The sequence below is a fragment of the Pyxicephalus adspersus genome, chromosome 4 (assembly GCF_032062135.1).
Source record: "Pyxicephalus adspersus chromosome 4, UCB_Pads_2.0, whole genome shotgun sequence".
In the NCBI taxonomy this organism is placed as follows: Eukaryota; Metazoa; Chordata; class Amphibia; order Anura; family Pyxicephalidae; genus Pyxicephalus; species Pyxicephalus adspersus.
The window spans coordinates 108,262,554-108,279,892 of record NC_092861.1 but is presented as its reverse complement, the minus strand read 5'-3'; the positions used below and the strand labels follow the sequence as shown (position 1 = coordinate 108,279,892).

At 38.1% G+C, this 17,339-nt stretch overlaps 1 protein-coding gene across 2 annotated transcripts in view; it reads left to right on the top strand.

The window, feature by feature from the left end:
* Positions 1–1,709: 1,709 nt before the first annotated feature.
* The window catches only part of BIRC6 (baculoviral IAP repeat containing 6), a 164,217-nt gene continuing 148,587 nt past the window's right edge, over positions 1,710–17,339 (top strand). For both annotated transcript variants that reach the window (XM_072409256.1, XM_072409254.1), the window contains exons 1-3: positions 1,710–2,146; positions 13,852–14,033; positions 16,857–16,994. In XM_072409256.1, coding sequence (XP_072265357.1) covers positions 1,735–2,146; positions 13,852–14,033; positions 16,857–16,994 — 732 coding nt within the window. In that variant the 5' untranslated portion in view covers positions 1,710–1,734. The remainder of the gene's footprint in view (positions 2,147–13,851; positions 14,034–16,856; positions 16,995–17,339) is intronic.

Here is a 17,339-nt window from a genome sequence, read left to right as displayed (position 1 = left end):
ATGCTTGTATTTAATGATTTCCCCTTGAGCAGATTTATCATTTTTAATTTGCTCTTCATGAAAAGATCTAATCATTTCATGTATGGTGGAAGTGTTCTTTACCCTTTTACAAGAACAGAGACCTGATAACACAAGAAGGTCTCCTCACTTCAGTTAGTCTTTAGTCTATGCACAGAGAGTAGCCGGATAGGAACAAGTCTCACTCAGTAATTAGTACAATGGTTAGGAGACATAGCAAGTTTTCCAGCTATTTATACAAATACCAAATACAAATATTCAAAAAAGCAACCAGAATAAATGGGAATTATGAGGCACATTCTCTGGATAATGAACCATTTAGTTTACAAAAATTAGAAAACATATATACTTTATTACATAATCAACAATACATAAACAGTTAAAACCATACATATATTGAATTAATTAAAACCAAATTGCTCAAAGCATAAAACAGTGACATATAAAAATTATACTTCGTCTCAATAAACATCAATGCATTTCGGGGAAGCTAATGTTTCTAGCCTGGATAATCCTTAGAGTTTATAGAGCTTCCCTAGATCTGAAATTAGCGTCAAACAGCAACAGAGGACACTGGAAACATCCAAGCAGCAAACAAACTGCTATTCCATATGTTTGTAGGTTGTCTCCAAATCGGGCAACCAAATGCCTCCTATTTCGTTTTTATTTAGCTTTCAAACGATCACCCAAACTTTTTGTCAGCCCAATGGTTAGTTTTCTAGTAAATAGTTAAAAATAGAGGGTGATATCTAGAATCACACCTCGACAGGACACCAAAGGCTAAAGCTTCAATTATTCCAGGGTAAACAGAGTAATAAAACCTAACCACTGCTGCAAATAGAAACCGAAATGCTAAGATGCAATAGATAAATAATTCTTTGGAAAAAGAAAGAAAAATGTAAGGCCCTGGTTAGCACCAGTCTTTTTTTAGTCACCAGTCCCCCAATCTAACACCGCAGTCTTCACCTTTAGTAAGCCCCCGCTCAGCCTGGGGAGACTGGTTGCTTCTTCCAGCACTCGGTTGCCCCCAGGAATTAGTGCGCAAGGGATGGCCTCCGGGGACAGATAGAAGTACCAAGATTCCAATATACTAGTCCAGAATTCAGAGCCAGACATCATAAAAGATAATCTATCCACCAGAGGAAGTACAGAGGGGCGTAACACAGAGTCTGGGTCACAGGCAAAGGCCGCCAAGGTGTCTGGAGTTTGTTGAGGAAAACAGCAGTGGTCATCTAATTTTCTGTGTCAACCAAGGTCAAGATGGGAAATAGGGATTTGAGGATTTACCTCAATAAATGGGACTTTCAAAGTCAAGATGGGCTATCCATTGGAAACAAGTTGATTAATATGTTGAAGAAGCTGCTTTTTAAAAAAATATAATATATGAAGCTGTATATAAAACTGCTACTGTGCTGGCAATCTTAGGGGCTGGCAATTTTGAATAATAGATATCAACTACTCCAACCCACATCTAGAACCTTCCTTTGTAGAATACAAAACAAACGCTTTGGCTGTTTTTTTTTTCAATTGGGTGTAGAGTGTCAACTCTGCCTCCACCGCTGCGTATCAATAAAGTTTTTCATGTATTTAGAAAAAGGAAGCTTGCCCTGCGCTATTGACGTTCAGACGTACGAGCTGTGTAGTAGCCGGACAGGAGTGTCGTCATTTCCTTCGTATTCTCCTCCTGCCCGTGCGGCTTCCTGGCTGTTGCCCCGGATGGTGTTTAGCTATAGCGGTGCTGCTGCGGCTGCTGCTCTCCTGTCACCTGACGCAGCGGCCGGCGGCCCTCCTCTTCTCCCTCCGAATTCACAGGCAGCACCTTTACAGGACTCGTCCTCCCTCTGTGTCCGGAACTCAAACTCACCAGCGTCCCAATCTTCCCCCGGCCTCCCCGTTCCGGTGTCCCGCCCGGAGGGGGCCCGGCTGCCGAAGATGGCGGCGGGGGCTGCGGCGGGCTCCTCCGAGTGGTTGGTGCTGAGAGACGGCTGCCTCCGCTGTGACGAACATGGAGTTAGCAGCCTGACCTATCATCCGGCGCTTAACGCAATCTTGGCCGTCACTACTCGGGGTAGCATCAAAGTAATAGACGGCACATCCGGGGCCATACTGCAGGCGTCAGCCATTCACGGTGAGTACGGAGACATGTCCTGTGTGTGATGACAGCGCCGAACAGCAGAGCTGTGACACTTATCTAATGGCCACCGCTGCATTCTGTGGCCTGATCTCTATTCTCCAACAGAGACTGCGAATTGGCAGACTCATCACAGGGCTGACAGTTACCATAGAGCACCATCACCAGAGACTCCCCAAGTAAATGTACATCTGCATCCCCCAGACATCACCCTTTGTTTTCTGTCAGCTCTGTATCCTTCAAATCTGATTCTCTGCGGGTGCCTTAAAGCGTAACTAAACTCAGAAATTTCACTTTACCTAAGAGGGTAGGTAACACTTTTATGTAAAGTAAAAAATGCTTCAACACCCCTTAAAAAAAAAAAAAAAAAAAAAAGGTTCAGCACTGCCCCCTAATTCTCCATTGCATAGTCAGTGGAGAATAAGTGGGAGTGCAAATCCTCCTTGGAGGCTCTTGGATGCTCCTTCTGCGCATACCCAGGCATTTCTGGCATGCGCAGAAGGAGCCCCTTTTATCAAAAGGGGAAAAAACAGCTGATCTCACACATGAACAGTGAGATTGGCAAGTTTTTTTCCCCCAACTATGTCGGGTGACGTAAGAAGAACCCGGAAGAGAGGATGGCGGCGCCTTGAGCACTGGCCCGAAGACGGGTACCAGGACGACCCTGGACCTGATGGAAGAGACCTCTGGACTGATCAACTGCGCTGCAGGATGAAGGTAAGTGAATTTTTTTTTTGTTTTGGCCGTTTTTGAGTTTAGTTCCTCTTTAAAGCCTAACTTTAACATTCCCCCACCTAACCGGACTGCTCGCGTCACTTTCCTAAAATCTTGTGTGTTAAAAGATTTTCAGTGTTATGAAATAGTAGGCTGGAGAGGGTGAGTCAGGGACTAGAAAATGAAAGCAAATATTGTGTAGTCATTAGATAAAAGTAATCCTTGCAGTCCTTGTTGTGACACTTGCAGGTAGGCCCAAGTAATGTCTGACTAGAGTGGCAGCAGATAAGATCAGTTTACAGCTTCAAGTAAAAGCAAATAAGGACAATTTTACAGTATGATCTCAAAACAGGCACTGTGAGACACTCTAAAATTTCAATGATTGTCTAAAAATCAATTTGGGGCCAGCAGGACAGTAAAAAATCTGCCTTGATTTTGAGCACAGAACAATAGAATGTACTATTAATGGAATATTTGCAGCAGCACCTTTTCCATCTACAGCGCAACGGTATTTTAAAGCATGGACTGTTGACAGCAGGATCTCCTAACCAACCCACTGCAGAATTTTTAATTACAGCCCTTTGGGGTGTTAATACAGGGATTTCTTTTACGTCTGAACCCACGGTACCAGGGAACACATGGAGTCCAATGATGACCGCACATCACAGGAAGCAGACTGATACTACTGACTGATTTTTGGCTGTCTAAATACACCTTGGATCCTTGTTCTGCTCCTTACATTACCTACAAATTCACTTGCAGACAACAAATTCACTTGCAAAATACACCTTCAGGGGACTTAAATCCTGTCCGTCAACACTTTCCTTTGTGTATTTGTGGAAATGCCCACCTTTTTGCAAGGGGATGGATTAACCTCCCTGGTGATATAATTATGTCAGTATTTTTATGCTAAAAGTGGTAAATTGTTTTGCATGGAAAATTATTTTACATCGTAGGTCTATAATTCTTAGGCATAACTCACTGAAATATGTCCAATATTTAATAATAAACTTTAAATATAAAAACAGAAACATCTGTTAACACATATTGGGTATATTGAGATATAAGGGTGCAAAAAATACTGAAAACTGTACACCAGGTAAATGATTTTATTCTTTTTAGCTACCCCGTGTGTGGCTCGGGGTTACCACTTTCAGCATGGTTTTGTTTTTTTTCTTTACCACCAGCCACACATTTGGGATTACCGCTCAGGGGGTTAATGTCTGAGATACCTCTGTGAGCTGGAGGCTCAGTTAGTGGAAGAAGAGAAGCAGCCATCAGTCATAGGAAAGATGTCCTCTGATTAGCCTGAGAGGTTTTGTACTTCTCACTATTGTTTTCTATTTGGAAGAAGTTTAGTGCACTCACACAGTTATCTCTGGCTGCGGTCAATTAGTTTGGATGGCTGGGAAAAATGTGCTGGCCACTGCGCCCAACTAAGATGGCCTCTAATCGCAGGTCAGCTGGGTAACATTGTTGAAACATTCTAAACTCACAGAAGGTAGGTCGGATGAAACTAGGTGGTGTTCAACCCCTGGCTAATGAACGGGGTAAATTGTCTTTGGAGTGCAAAGCTAGAAAGAAGCTTAGTATTGTAATGCAAGCTGTACAATCATTATTTTTTAGTAAATTTGGTTACAGTGGTGCTTTGTTTAGTGGCTACCTGATAGAAGGCGAAATTTGTGCATTCTTGTCTTGATTGTAAATATGTTTTAAATAGAACTTGTTCCCACAAATAGGTTGTTCTTGTACTGCATTGAAAGAAAGTCCTTCATACTGCAGTTTGCACAAATTGCCCTAAATTTTGCCTTTCAAGTAAAATGGAATGCTTAAAATGTTTGGGAGTAAAATAGGTTGGATTTATTATAAATGGTTTTATTCATTATCCTTTAAAGCAGTCTTGACTGGCAATTGCATGCAGATAAAACACTGATAATTTGTTGATCCCAAAGTAAAATGATGGAACCCCATACATTATGGTAAAATAGATATTTTAGTGTTATCGTAGAAATATTGGTATTTGATTGAAAACCATCTTGGCACTTAAAAAATATAATGAGCAGGACCTTTGTAGAGGTAATTGGTATAGGCAGAAGTGTTTACGTGTTTCCATAGAGTTATTCTTCCCACTCACTAGAAAACACCTAATTTTTTTTTTTTAAGTGAAAGAAAAACTAAAAAGCTTTTTTCTGTCAGCTTCTGCAGGGAATTGCCAGCACTTCTGGGTATAGAGAGGTATGCTCACTTGTAATAGAGCCTGGACCTATCATCCAATCCATGGTTCTGACTAGTGATGTAATGCTATTACTCCTTTGGGTTAATAACACAGCCAAGTGTTGCCTGCAAGTGAGTAATAGTAGTTATGGGATGCTGTTTTGCTAAGGTGTCACTTTGCCCTGAGTGGACAATAAAACTGTTCCTCTTTAAAGCAGAAGTATAGTTTGGAATAACATACTTCCCAGTGCCTTTTTCCCATATGTATATAGATATTCCACCTGCCTTTGTCCCAAAAAAAAGAAACACTATTACTGCCTCTATTTTACAGTACAGTAGTTTTAGCAGTGGCTATTTTGCATGGTTCGGTCATATCCTGTTCAGAGTGTAAAAAATAGATACATTACTTTACCATCAACCCTAAATAAAATATTTTACTAATGTTCTGTTCTATAGCTGTTGCTGCTTTTTTGGTCCTGATTCAGGTTGATTGGCAGCACTTTGAGGACAATTATAACATGACTCTAAGGCTATATTGAGCCTCTTGGTACTCTGATAGTCAGTATAATTAATAAGCGTGTAATTACGTATAGTATATCTCCTTCCCAACGCTTTTCCCCCTTTTAGGGCTTCCTCGGGATATGGAGGGTAAGATAGCAGTGTTCATGCTTGATTTTCCATGAAGGGAATCCTGTTAAGAAAAATGATGGTGGAATAGACTTGGTGATTTGACCGCTGGGTAAGTTATCGGTAGGGAGATGAAAAATACTTACCAGATATTCCATCTTCAGATGTTGAATATGGGTAATTTGTCAGACACCCAGGATAACTTCTATGATGGTATTAGAGAGAGAGATGAGGTTTCAAGTGCTCGAAAATAAATGGGGTTGGATACTGTGTTTTTTTGGGTAAAAAGAAAAGATCGTTCCTGTCAGCAGACAACCAGCACAAGGGCAGCACTGTGTTTTCCAATTTGCCACAAATAGTTTATAGGACACGTTTACAATCATACAGTGATGACCTATTGGTAAATTATCCCTACTGTATTTCATCACAGTATTTCATATTACTTATTTCTGTAGCAAAAAGAAAAACAAGGAAGTGTGTCCAATGACAATTTGCCTCTTTTTTACAAAATCAGCTTATGGTAAATACAGTACTTTATTCCAATAATAATGATGATGGAAGGAGAGTGTTGGCTGGGTCCTGCATTCTGTTTTCCATCAAAAATGTGTAATTAAACAAAGTTATTTTAAGAAAACTGTCATAATGTCCAGTGGTAGTGGTTTTGGCATGTGGAACTTGGTGCAGGACTTTGTTGTCTGCTAATATTTGTGAGATCAGGCACAGTAGAGTTGGGAATCACTATGGAACCAGAAGAATTTAACTTGGACCATTGTTTGGCATAATCATATAAGCAAGAAAACAAAAGATGAGAAGGGAGTCCAATTAAAAAGGCAACATATCTGATGCCATGTTGTTTGGGGACAAGGTCATCGGTTCAGAAAGTGAGTCGAGAAAATTGGCTTTGACAACATGAAAGCATGGATCCATCATTCTTTGTTTTAGTGGTTCCGGCTGGTGGTGGTATAATGATGTGGGAATTGTTTTCTTGATACACTTTGGGCCCTTCAGTACCAAATTAAGCAGTGTGTAAATGACACAGTGTGTGGTATTTATTGTTGCTGACCATGTCCATCCTTTTATTACTGCAGTGTACTCTGATAGATATTTATAGCAGGATATTGCAGTGTGCCACAAAGCTCAATTTATCTCAAACTTGTTTCTTGAACATGAACAGTACTCAAATGGTCTTTACAGTCATGAAATCTCAATCCAGTAGTGTACTTATGAGATGTAGAACAGGATATTTCTATACCGTATGTACAATCTGCAGTAACTGCACAGTCCTTGTCAACATGGACCAAAACCCCCTAAGAATATTTCCAGCATAGGTTAAAAAAATCTAATCGAGATTTAAGTATGTATGTATTTCCTGGTTCAGCATTCGCTCTTTTCCTCCATCCTTTTTTAGTTCATAAATGTGTATACCTTTAATTATTTCGACTAAATCAGCTGTTTGCCTAGAGGCTTCTTGTAATCATTTTGAAATGGATACATTGAGACTGGTCACTTTGGCCTAGTACTCACTCGCAAGTAAGACAATGTCCTGTCTGCAATTACACTTACCTGCTTGTTTGAAATCTTTCCCATGATGTCCTCTGAGCTGAGTTCACGATTTTGTCATGCCTATCGTTAATGTGTTCATATATGAGAGCTACGTCATTCCAACCGGGCTAGTCAAGAAAAGGTAAAGATGAAAAATGGGTGATGCAAAAAATTTTTAATGGGTTACTACTCCCGCTGTCCCAATATAGTGCTCTTGCATTATCACCCTGTTAATGAGCATTCAAAAGTGAATACAAGCTATTTAAAAAAAAAAAAAATTGACGTTGCATGTTTACCTGTTGCTACCATCTGTAAATGTATCTTTATAAATGCCATGCGAGCTTTGCTGGAATGCATGCATACAGGTAGACTGGAAGTGGCTGCAAAGTTTGTCATATCTGTAGCAGTATGATGCGACAAACGTAACCTCAAATTTGCTTTTCTCTTCTAAAGCATATCTTTTTTTTTTTTTTAACTTTTTTTGATGAGAAAGATCTCGGAACCTGCTGACATTGGTACATCCCCAAAGCAAAGTCTCACTAAGGCCCCTTTTCTACTTATAAACAGGACTTTGACTGGCTCTTGGTGCCATTGTAGAAGATGGCAGGTATAGTACAGTATATATCCAGGGCAGGACTTCAGTCTTTAATGGCTGTGAAGGATCTCTTCTTGTAATGACATTTCTTACTTGTCTTTCTCTGCATGTTGTGATTTTTTTTTTTTTTAGTGTGTATTAGAAGCTGCAGCAAGTCAGCTAGCCAGCTGCAGAGCATCCATTAATATTTCCTTCCTAGTCTTTCTGTCTATGGCCTGCTCCTTGCATATATTTTCAATATTTCAGTTCTTTCCATTGATACTTAGCATCTCATTTGAGTGTTACCTAGGGCAGTCTGCATGTAAATGTTCTACTTCTCCAGAATGATATCCTGCCAATCAAGGTAATTTAATATTTGCATAAGTCTTCCCAACAGCCAGCCATGCATCACTGGTGAGGGCTCCTGAAAAGTAACAAAAGCATCCTGAAGCATATACCTGAATTGCATAGAAAAGTACACGGGCCCAGTGACAGCATAACTATGTTTTAAGTAATTTTATAATGGAAAATAATTAAACATTGCAGTTGCATGTTAGGGTAAAATCAGGCAAGGCAAAATGTAAGGTTGTTGGACGCACACCTGATTTTGTTTATATCAACAAATATTTTTCTGTGCTTGAAATGTTTTAAAAGTGATTAAAAAAATGGTATCCTGTGCGGAGATGTACTGATTTTTTTTTTTTTTTTTTTCTTTTTATAAAACCATATAGTTTTTCTTAAAACCTCATTCCAAAGCAAATTATTATTTTTTTCCACTATTGGAGTCTGTATTCCCATGCCATTTCTTAATGACATCGGGACTTCCCATTGGCTGTTATAAGTGTCTGTCACTGGGTCCTTAAGTATGTCATCATGACAATTGTCACACAGGATCAATCAAATCAGCAGTAGAGAATAAAGATGGGAACTTCTGATTACTATTTGTTTCTACCAGTGGAGCCCCGCATGTTTTTTGCTTTTTCTTTTTTTAAGCGCATTTTATACAACAAAAACACAAAATTAGTTTTATGTGAGATACATTTCTGTCCTAATTCTAAAAAACTTGTTCTCAATCTATCTACTCCCATCATTTTATATTTCAAAATACCCTTTTTTTATGCATCCCTGCATTTATCTGTTTTAGAAAAAGAAAAAACCTTCTTTGCCACTGTTTTTTATATACTTGACAGAATAAAAATGTTGGATTTATACAGTCTGACATGTCAGTGCCAAGAAAACTTTTTCAAGTTATTCTTAACCTTTTTAAAGTTACAAGATTGTTTCCTTTGTTACAGTGATATAACAAAACATATTTTACATTTCTATGTTGTAGTTGTTCACTTGCAAGGTGTTAAGTTTAGATCTGAATCAATCTGGCTAAGTATTGAATATTTGGATCTCCATCCAGTGTCTCATTATGGGACACAGATGGCCAAAAAACCTGACAAAGGTGTTAACCCCTTCCACACAATCTAGTTAGAAATGTGATGTGGGCCTTAAAGCTGAAGTGAAGCCACATTCAAAACAATGAACCTTTAGGGCTGTGCAATGCATGCTTGTATCTCTAGAAAACCAGTACATCTCAATGAAGGCTGATGTTGGCTATACACTTTTTTCAGTACAGTGGTAATGCAACAAGATCATTTAAATGACAGGCATTCAGAACAGCCTTAGTGAACCTATAGGTTATAGGATTGTGGATGCTAGGACCTTTATTCTGCACTTCTGTTTCAGTCTAGCCATTCTTCCCATATTGCACAAATTTGAATGGATACACAGTTGTACAGAGTTCACAAGTCTTCTCCCTCTATACTTCCACCACTACCTATTGCTTCTCCCTGCATCTGCATAAGCATTATATCAGTTGACAATAAGTCATAGTAAAAATCAAATATTTTTGTTGTTTGTACTAGTTGCGTTTAATGAGATTGCCTTGTTTCCGACCACTGTCCTGTTGTGTATAAAATAAATAAATCATTGAAATAGCCTGTTAAAAGTAATAACTAAAATAAAAATATCAACTCATATATTCATGTAGGGGTAATTTCATTTTTCCAACACCAGCAGAAGCAGAACACTTTAGTTGTTGGGATTTTTTTTTTGTTGGAATTGTATTACCCTAAAAATGTTTATAACATCCTTTTAAAATGGTTACTTGGGACTGATGCATTTTTATGTTAATATAAAATAATTTGTTGATGCTATCCAAACTGACTTGATTTCCCTCCTCTGATCATCCTCCATGGGTCTACACTTGTTTCTCTGTGAGTCTGATCTCTGCAGGGGAATTCAGTGTGGAGAGTTAAAGGAAAAGGTGAACACCTGCTGAATTAACCCCCTAAATCCATTTGATATATTCCTTTAGTATATACAAACCAGTTAAGTATTTTTTTTTTTTTCAGGATGATTGATCAAATTCAGAATGGGTTTATGTTCACTTTGATGAAACAACTTGATTGCTGGATTAGTAGATAATATAAGAAATAACCTATCTTGTACTTTTATGGTAGAATCTTGTACTGCTACTAGGTAGCTTACAAAACTGTATCACCCCTGTCAATAAATATAGATAAAGGATCAAAGCATATAGCAGAATGTTTACCCGTCTTTGGTTTTTCTATCTTAGGTCTTTGTAAATCAAAAAACCACAAATGTTAATGGCTTCCTTCAATGGGTAGGCTTCATTCCTTGTACTCTTACACAACTTTGTGTTTAGATGTGATCAAAATACCTGTTGATCCTGCTAGCACACACCTCTTCTTTCTCTGTAAGGACAACACTAATCACACTAGCTAACCACCTGACTGAACATATAAGACTGCTGCACATCATCTTTTGTAGACTGATTGCTTGTGTGACAGATGGGCAGCCATGACCTACCCTTGTTAATGAGTGTGTTGGTAACCTAGGGACAAGCAGGAATCTAGAAAGTGGAGATGCTGGCAAAACAATTGAATACAATTCATAAGCACTCTGAATGTAGTCAGTGCCACACAAGCTTTTGAATTTAAGGCAGTTTCTTTGACTAAACTCCATTTTTTAGATAGAGATGTAGTTTGCGTATAACATTACCTATGAAGTATACATTAATATATAGTATATATTTTCCTATTGCTGTGTAGCTGCACATTAACTAGGAAATGTTTAATTCAGAGGAATAAATTGAGAGAAGCGTACTGTGGAAGCAGTTTAGGACAGTAATCTTGTACATAATTAGACAGCTTGATGTTTTCCAATGGTGTGTGTAGCTGGTAGGTGCCAAAAAACTACAAGGAACATCATTATTTTAAAACTCACTTTCTTGATATTGACTGTATTATAAATAGTAGATAAAGTTATTAGGCCATGGTAAAAATAAAAAAATGCCTGTGGTTAGAATAATCTGTGTTGGCCTAAAGAATCCTCTTGAAGTCTATTGTTACCATATAGAGTTCTCATGCATTTTTCTGTGCAAAAATGGTCTCTCTACGTGTTGTTTTTTTGGCGGTATAACAAGTGTTTGGCATTAATTTATCAAGCTTTAGTTTAGATGGGCTAAACTTTGAGTCATTCCCAAGTGCATCTGCCAGACATCTTGTTTGCGTGATCTGCTCTCTCCAAGCATGTGCAGGATTTGGCCAGGAGAGGTGATCTAATCCTTCAGGATTGGCACACAAAGTGGATTTTTAAAATGCGCTATCAATAAATGCAGTTTGTAAAATGTACAGCCTGTGTCTTCTATTGAGGGCTGTCTAGGGGAAAGCACTTGTTTATCCCCTTATTGTAACAAGCACATCGTGATTCACAGGTTGCTGAGATGGAAATGCATATATAATCTTCACATAGAAGGTTATTTTCAGAGTACTTAAGTGAAATTTTTGAACCTAATCTCCAACAAATTGCATAGCAGATGTTAACTTAAAAATTACCTTACATTGTCAAAATGGCCTGACATGCAATTGTATGTCTTTTTAATTTCTTTTTTACACTTTTTTTTTGTTTACTGATGGTAGTCTTTCCTGATCAGTTCTTACACAGAATGCAGCGCCAGTACATGTGAACACATGAAGCAGTGTACACCAATTTTGTATTATGTTTATGAGGGAGGGTTCAGCTCGGGGAGCCTACAATCCACCCCCCCAGGTTCAGTGAAAAATAAGTCTGGGTGAGACCGCCCCCCCTCCTAATATACAGGGGTGGGTCCCCCAAAGAAACTTACAGGCAGACTGGAAGTGTTACTTTACATCTATATACCCCTTTGTGAGCCAGTACTGTTTTTAAATTTCTCCTATGAGGTTTTTTTTTGTCCTACATTTTATTCTGAAAGTGTTTAAAATTAAACTAAAATTGTTATTCTAATACAAAACATTGCAAAGTTATTTAGCTGCGTTTTTGTTTCCAGTTTTTTTAAAATGCTAAATGAATATAAATAAAGTAAATAAAAGCAAAAAAAAAAAAACTCCTAAGGCTAGGTACACATGTGCAATAATTGTTAGAAAACGAACAATTAATGGCCAATCAATGATTATTCACGATTATTTTGAACGACCGTATAGTGCACAATTCTGTACATGCTGTAGTGATACGATCATTCAAATATAATCCACCAATAATGTACACAGACTAGATACGTTGTTTTGAACGATTCAGGAAGTGACATGTACAACAGAGCCATCCACGACCATTGAAGGACCGTACACACAATTGCTGGGCGTTGATCGTTCGCTAATCAGTTCCGCCAGCATGGTCCTTCGTTTCATTCCTCGTTTATCAGTGTCGTTGGCCAGTTGTTCACTTTTTTTGTTAACCATTATCGGACGTTAATCGTTCGTTTATAACGACAATTCTTGCACGTGTACAAAGCCTAAGGATGCTATATTTCGTTTTTTGATAAGTAGGAATAGCAAGTTATTAAAGTTCAATTGTAAGCGATCTCTCATATTCATGTTTCACACATGATGTGAATATACTGTAGTGAAAAACAGCTGTGAAGCAATACCCAACCAACCTGCTTTTCACTTATTTTAGGTAGGTGGCATTTGTACCTTGCTATCAGAAGATACTAAAGTATACAGTGTTCAAATTTATCATCAAAGCATTAAGAGTTTCAGTGTCAATACAAACCCCACATGCTACCTTAGATAAACCATGTGCTGAAGAGGTCCAGTTGGTTTATAAGTTGCATCTCTAGAAGTTGGATAAATTAAAGTAAATAAATGTGTGCTGTTAAATGTATTTATTTATAGAAGATTTATTTTCTTTTACAATTTGTTTTATTTATAATAATGCATGTTCTAATGATCACCAGGAGACAGTTCTGTAGGGTCTTTTGACCTACATTTGAGCTGTGTATTTTATATACAGCCAGTTTAAATACTTTAAACATGTTGTCCGCTAAGGCTCCTCTAATACAGTGTACAGCAGCACTTATACTGGGAGGGGAAGAGAGCACCAGGCCCTATATCGGGCTGTGCTTCTTTCACATGGGAGACAATAGAAGGTTGGCTTTATGGGTACAATACTTTTACTTTGTTAGGAAGCCAGGTGTGTTTTTGGACATAGCTGGCCTCTTTGCCGTGCAGGTCTGGGATCTGTAGATCTATCAGCTGGATAGGTCTTACAATGTATTTTATGGTTAACTTTTACAGTGTTTTGAAGAATACATTCTTTTTCAAATGGACACCGATGACTTATTTGGGATTTCTTACCTTTTGGTAGCTTATGGCTTGCAAGAATTTGTGGATCTAATAGTATTTGTAATAAACAATGTTTTTTAGGCATGGTTTCCTTATTCTTCTGACCTATGTCAAGATGGTAAAGTTGCTAACCACATTTGCTAAAAATCCATTAATATTAAATACTTAATGTTAGGTTTGTGTGTGTGCGATGTATTTTGATATTTTTTGGGGGTTATAAACAAACTGTTCCTTAACATGCCCTGTCATTTTGAAAGAAAACAATTCTTTTCATTTATATGTTATATTTTTTATAATTTTTATTTCTTTTAATCTTTATTGGTTTGTGATTTTTTCTTTTTTTTTTCTTAATGCAGCAAAGCCTGGTGGACGGTTGAAGTGCCAATATTTTCCAACTGTGGATAAAGTTATCTTTGTGGATGATTATGCAGTGGGATGTCGGAAAGACTTAAATGGTATTTTATTACTAGATACAGCACTACAAACTCCAGTCTGTAAACCAGATGATGTGGTCCAGCTTGAATTGCCAGTTACAGAGGTAAGTCTTGTTCACAGTTTTCATAATAGTGTTGTGCTGTTTTTATAGTACAGTTCATTACAGTTCAGTGCTACAACCACTGAAGTTTCTCAAGTATGTAAAAGTGCTTTAGAGTTCGAGAATGGGCAGATATTTTATACAGTAAAGCTCTGGCTGCAGGCAACATCCTCATTCTACAAATAAATAATTCTGTTTTTTTTTTTCATAGTCAATCTATGTGCTTTTTCCTTCTTTCCTCTATTCTTCACCTTTTATTTTTCTCCACCATGTGGGCACAGGCTGGTGAAGAGGGTGAGGTATGGATCTCCCCAGCATGAGCAAGGATGTTGGTGTCCGATATAATGAAACTCTGATCTGTGCTGGAAGCTGTAATTAATCTGTTCCTCCCATCCCTAAACATGATTACTTTCCTCTTTTGTTGATAAAACACCCATGTATTTCTTGGGGGTAGGGGTGTATATGTGTAGAGTAAGAAATGTCCCACAGAAGCTGTGAAGTGATTTAAAGGCAAAATGCTGTAGTGTATTTGGATTCTGAGGTGAAATGGAACACAAGAGATTTGCAAGGACCAGCAGATGGATTGTAAAAGCCAGAATCTAGTGAATTACCAGAAAAGATGCAAGGGGTGTAGCAGGAGTTGTGTGCTCTCTGAATAGAACAAGGTATTGCGATATTGGCTAATGTCAAGACTTTCCCTTAAAGGTACAGCATTAGAGGTTAGAGCCCCTCTTTAGGGTCTAATAGTATAGACACAGGAACATAAAATCTCCTCTTATCAGATATCCCTCCACCATCAGATAACCCACCAGCACATTCCTTCCAGATCCACAATTTTACAAGTAAAAAGTAAAAATTGGCATTTTGTGTCTCCAGCTGTCCTAAAACTCAGAATCTGGCAGGGTAGTGAAGTGGCCCCTGACTGAGCTGTATTCAAGTACATTTTTATTAATAATCGTCATATTTCACACAGCTCCATACAAAGGGGTAGATTGCTGATTCATAGCTTTGGAGACCAAGAATTAGTCTCCTAGCCCTCAGGAAAGCCTGGAAATCCCCTCTAGCCTTTTCTGGTGAACTGTAAGTCCCAGACAGGTCTAGATTGGTCTTTTTGAGATCCATATTTTGAGCTAACTAATAATGTGGTGCTTGGCAGTTCATAAAACCATAACCTTTGGAATTATGAATCTAGCTAAAATAAGAGTGCTCCAGGTGTTTCCTCAGAGCCTCAAAATCCACGTGCACACACCCTCTCTGACCCCCAAAGCTTGCCAGCTCTTCATTGGATGGTCCTATTAGTCCCTCCTGTGTATTGGCAAAAAAAAAAAAAGATTTGTAAGCCTACCAGAGGAAGCTCTCAAACATACCATCCTGTTGCTAAGAACAACGACATTGACAGATTGAGTGCTGCAGAGAGTCCAATGACTGACAAATAACTTGAACTTTATACAGAAACCTGGACCAAGGCATACCAACTCTCACTTAAGTATTTTACATAGGTATTCTTTGTTACAACCAATGTTCTTTGATTAGGCTTTATTTTCATGTCCTGTTTATGCACTGTTTTATTCGTTTTACTCAATAAACACTATAAAATGTATAAGCTGAATCTCTGAATGCTTTAGGTAGAAATAGTGTAACCTTCTCTCCTAAAAAAAAAAAAAAAACCACTATAAAAAAATGAATTCTAAGACACCCCTGTCTGGAGTGGCAGTGGGTGAGGTGAAACAGTATTGTAGTGTGTGATTTTGTGTAAGCATGTGGGGGCAGTCCACCTGTGAGTGTGTTTATCAAGGGTTAACAGATTGGTTACCCTTGCCCCATGACTGCCCTTCCCTTGCATGCTGGTGTGCTTAGACTGTTGCTGAGTGTGCTGGAAAATCTATGCACAGGGTGACGGTGGAGAAGGCTGATCTTCATAGACATATCTTGTGCAGGTAGAAGTAGCAGGAACTAGAGTTGTTCTGGATGTGTTCAGTCACATCCTTAGCTGCCGTACATTTCAAAATAAAAAGCATCATGAATCCATATCGCATCCAGCAGACAGAAGCTTACAATGCACTTTTTGTTTTTGCTGCTTATTTTTCACAAGTACCAAGGACAATACCTGAGGAGCCAGCTAACTTTACTGCATGTTTTTGGACATGTGGGGTGGAACCAGAGTGGCCAGAGGAAACCCATGTGAACATGGAGAGATCATGCAAACTCATGAGAGTGAACATGTGCATTTTATGAGCTTTTCATTTTAGAAAAAAACCTGGCAAGGGAGAGTAAAATGTCTAAAGTAAAGATTTTAAAGTAAAGATTTTACTGCAGGTAACCTTAGGATTAAAGGGAATGCAGTTGACTCTAAAGCTTCATGTGTTAAATCTGACAGTTCAGGAATGATAGAGGTAGTGGTAAAGTTATTTATGTTTTTGATTTTTGCTTGACCAAAGTGTCCTTTTATGTGATGGAGAAACTTTTGTTAAAAGTAAATTAGTATTAAAAACTGTGCATTTTGCTTTGAGGCCTAGTATAGTGTACTATAACAGTAAAAAGTGTAAATGTTGCTTCTTTGTACCAAAGTAAGAGTAGGGTGCAGAACCTACAGTTCTTTTATTTTCTGCTCAGGTAACTGGCTCACCACTTTTCCCTACAGTTTTTCTGACAACAAAATATCTGTTTTTTTTTTTTTTTATTATTATTTTTTTTATGGCACTTGATTTATGAAAGTCAGTTTGCAGATAGTACTGGTTTAAGATTTTTTTCTGTCCTTGTTTTGTTTTTTTTCTTCATCTTTTTGCTCTTTTATTTGTAATTAATTGTGGCTTTTTTAAATTTCAGGTGCAGCAGTTATTGTCTGCATGCTTAGAGAAAATTGACGTGTCTAGTGCAGAGGGCTATGATTTGTTCATTATGCAGCTTAAAGATGGCTTCAAAAATACCTCACATGAGACAGCAGCAAATCATAAGGTTGCCAAGGTAAGAAAACTTTTTTGTTTTGTTTTGAGCTTACAAATTTTTAACCCCTTGACTACAGTCAATTATTTGCAGCCCATGTTCAAATTTGCATCTGTAAAAGGTATAAACTAATCCTTCTCCTCACCTATAAAACTCAGTGGAGGTATTTTTCTAGCTTGACTTTGAACACAACCAATATTTGATTTCTGAGTGTATCAGAGACAGCATTGTTAGAAGCCACATGCTTTTCTGGCAAAATCAACAAGTTTTTTAACATTTTGGTGGGGTTTATGCCTAAAGAGCTGTACACATGCTTACTACCGTGTTTCCCCGATTTTAGGACATCCCCATTAAGTAAGCCACCCC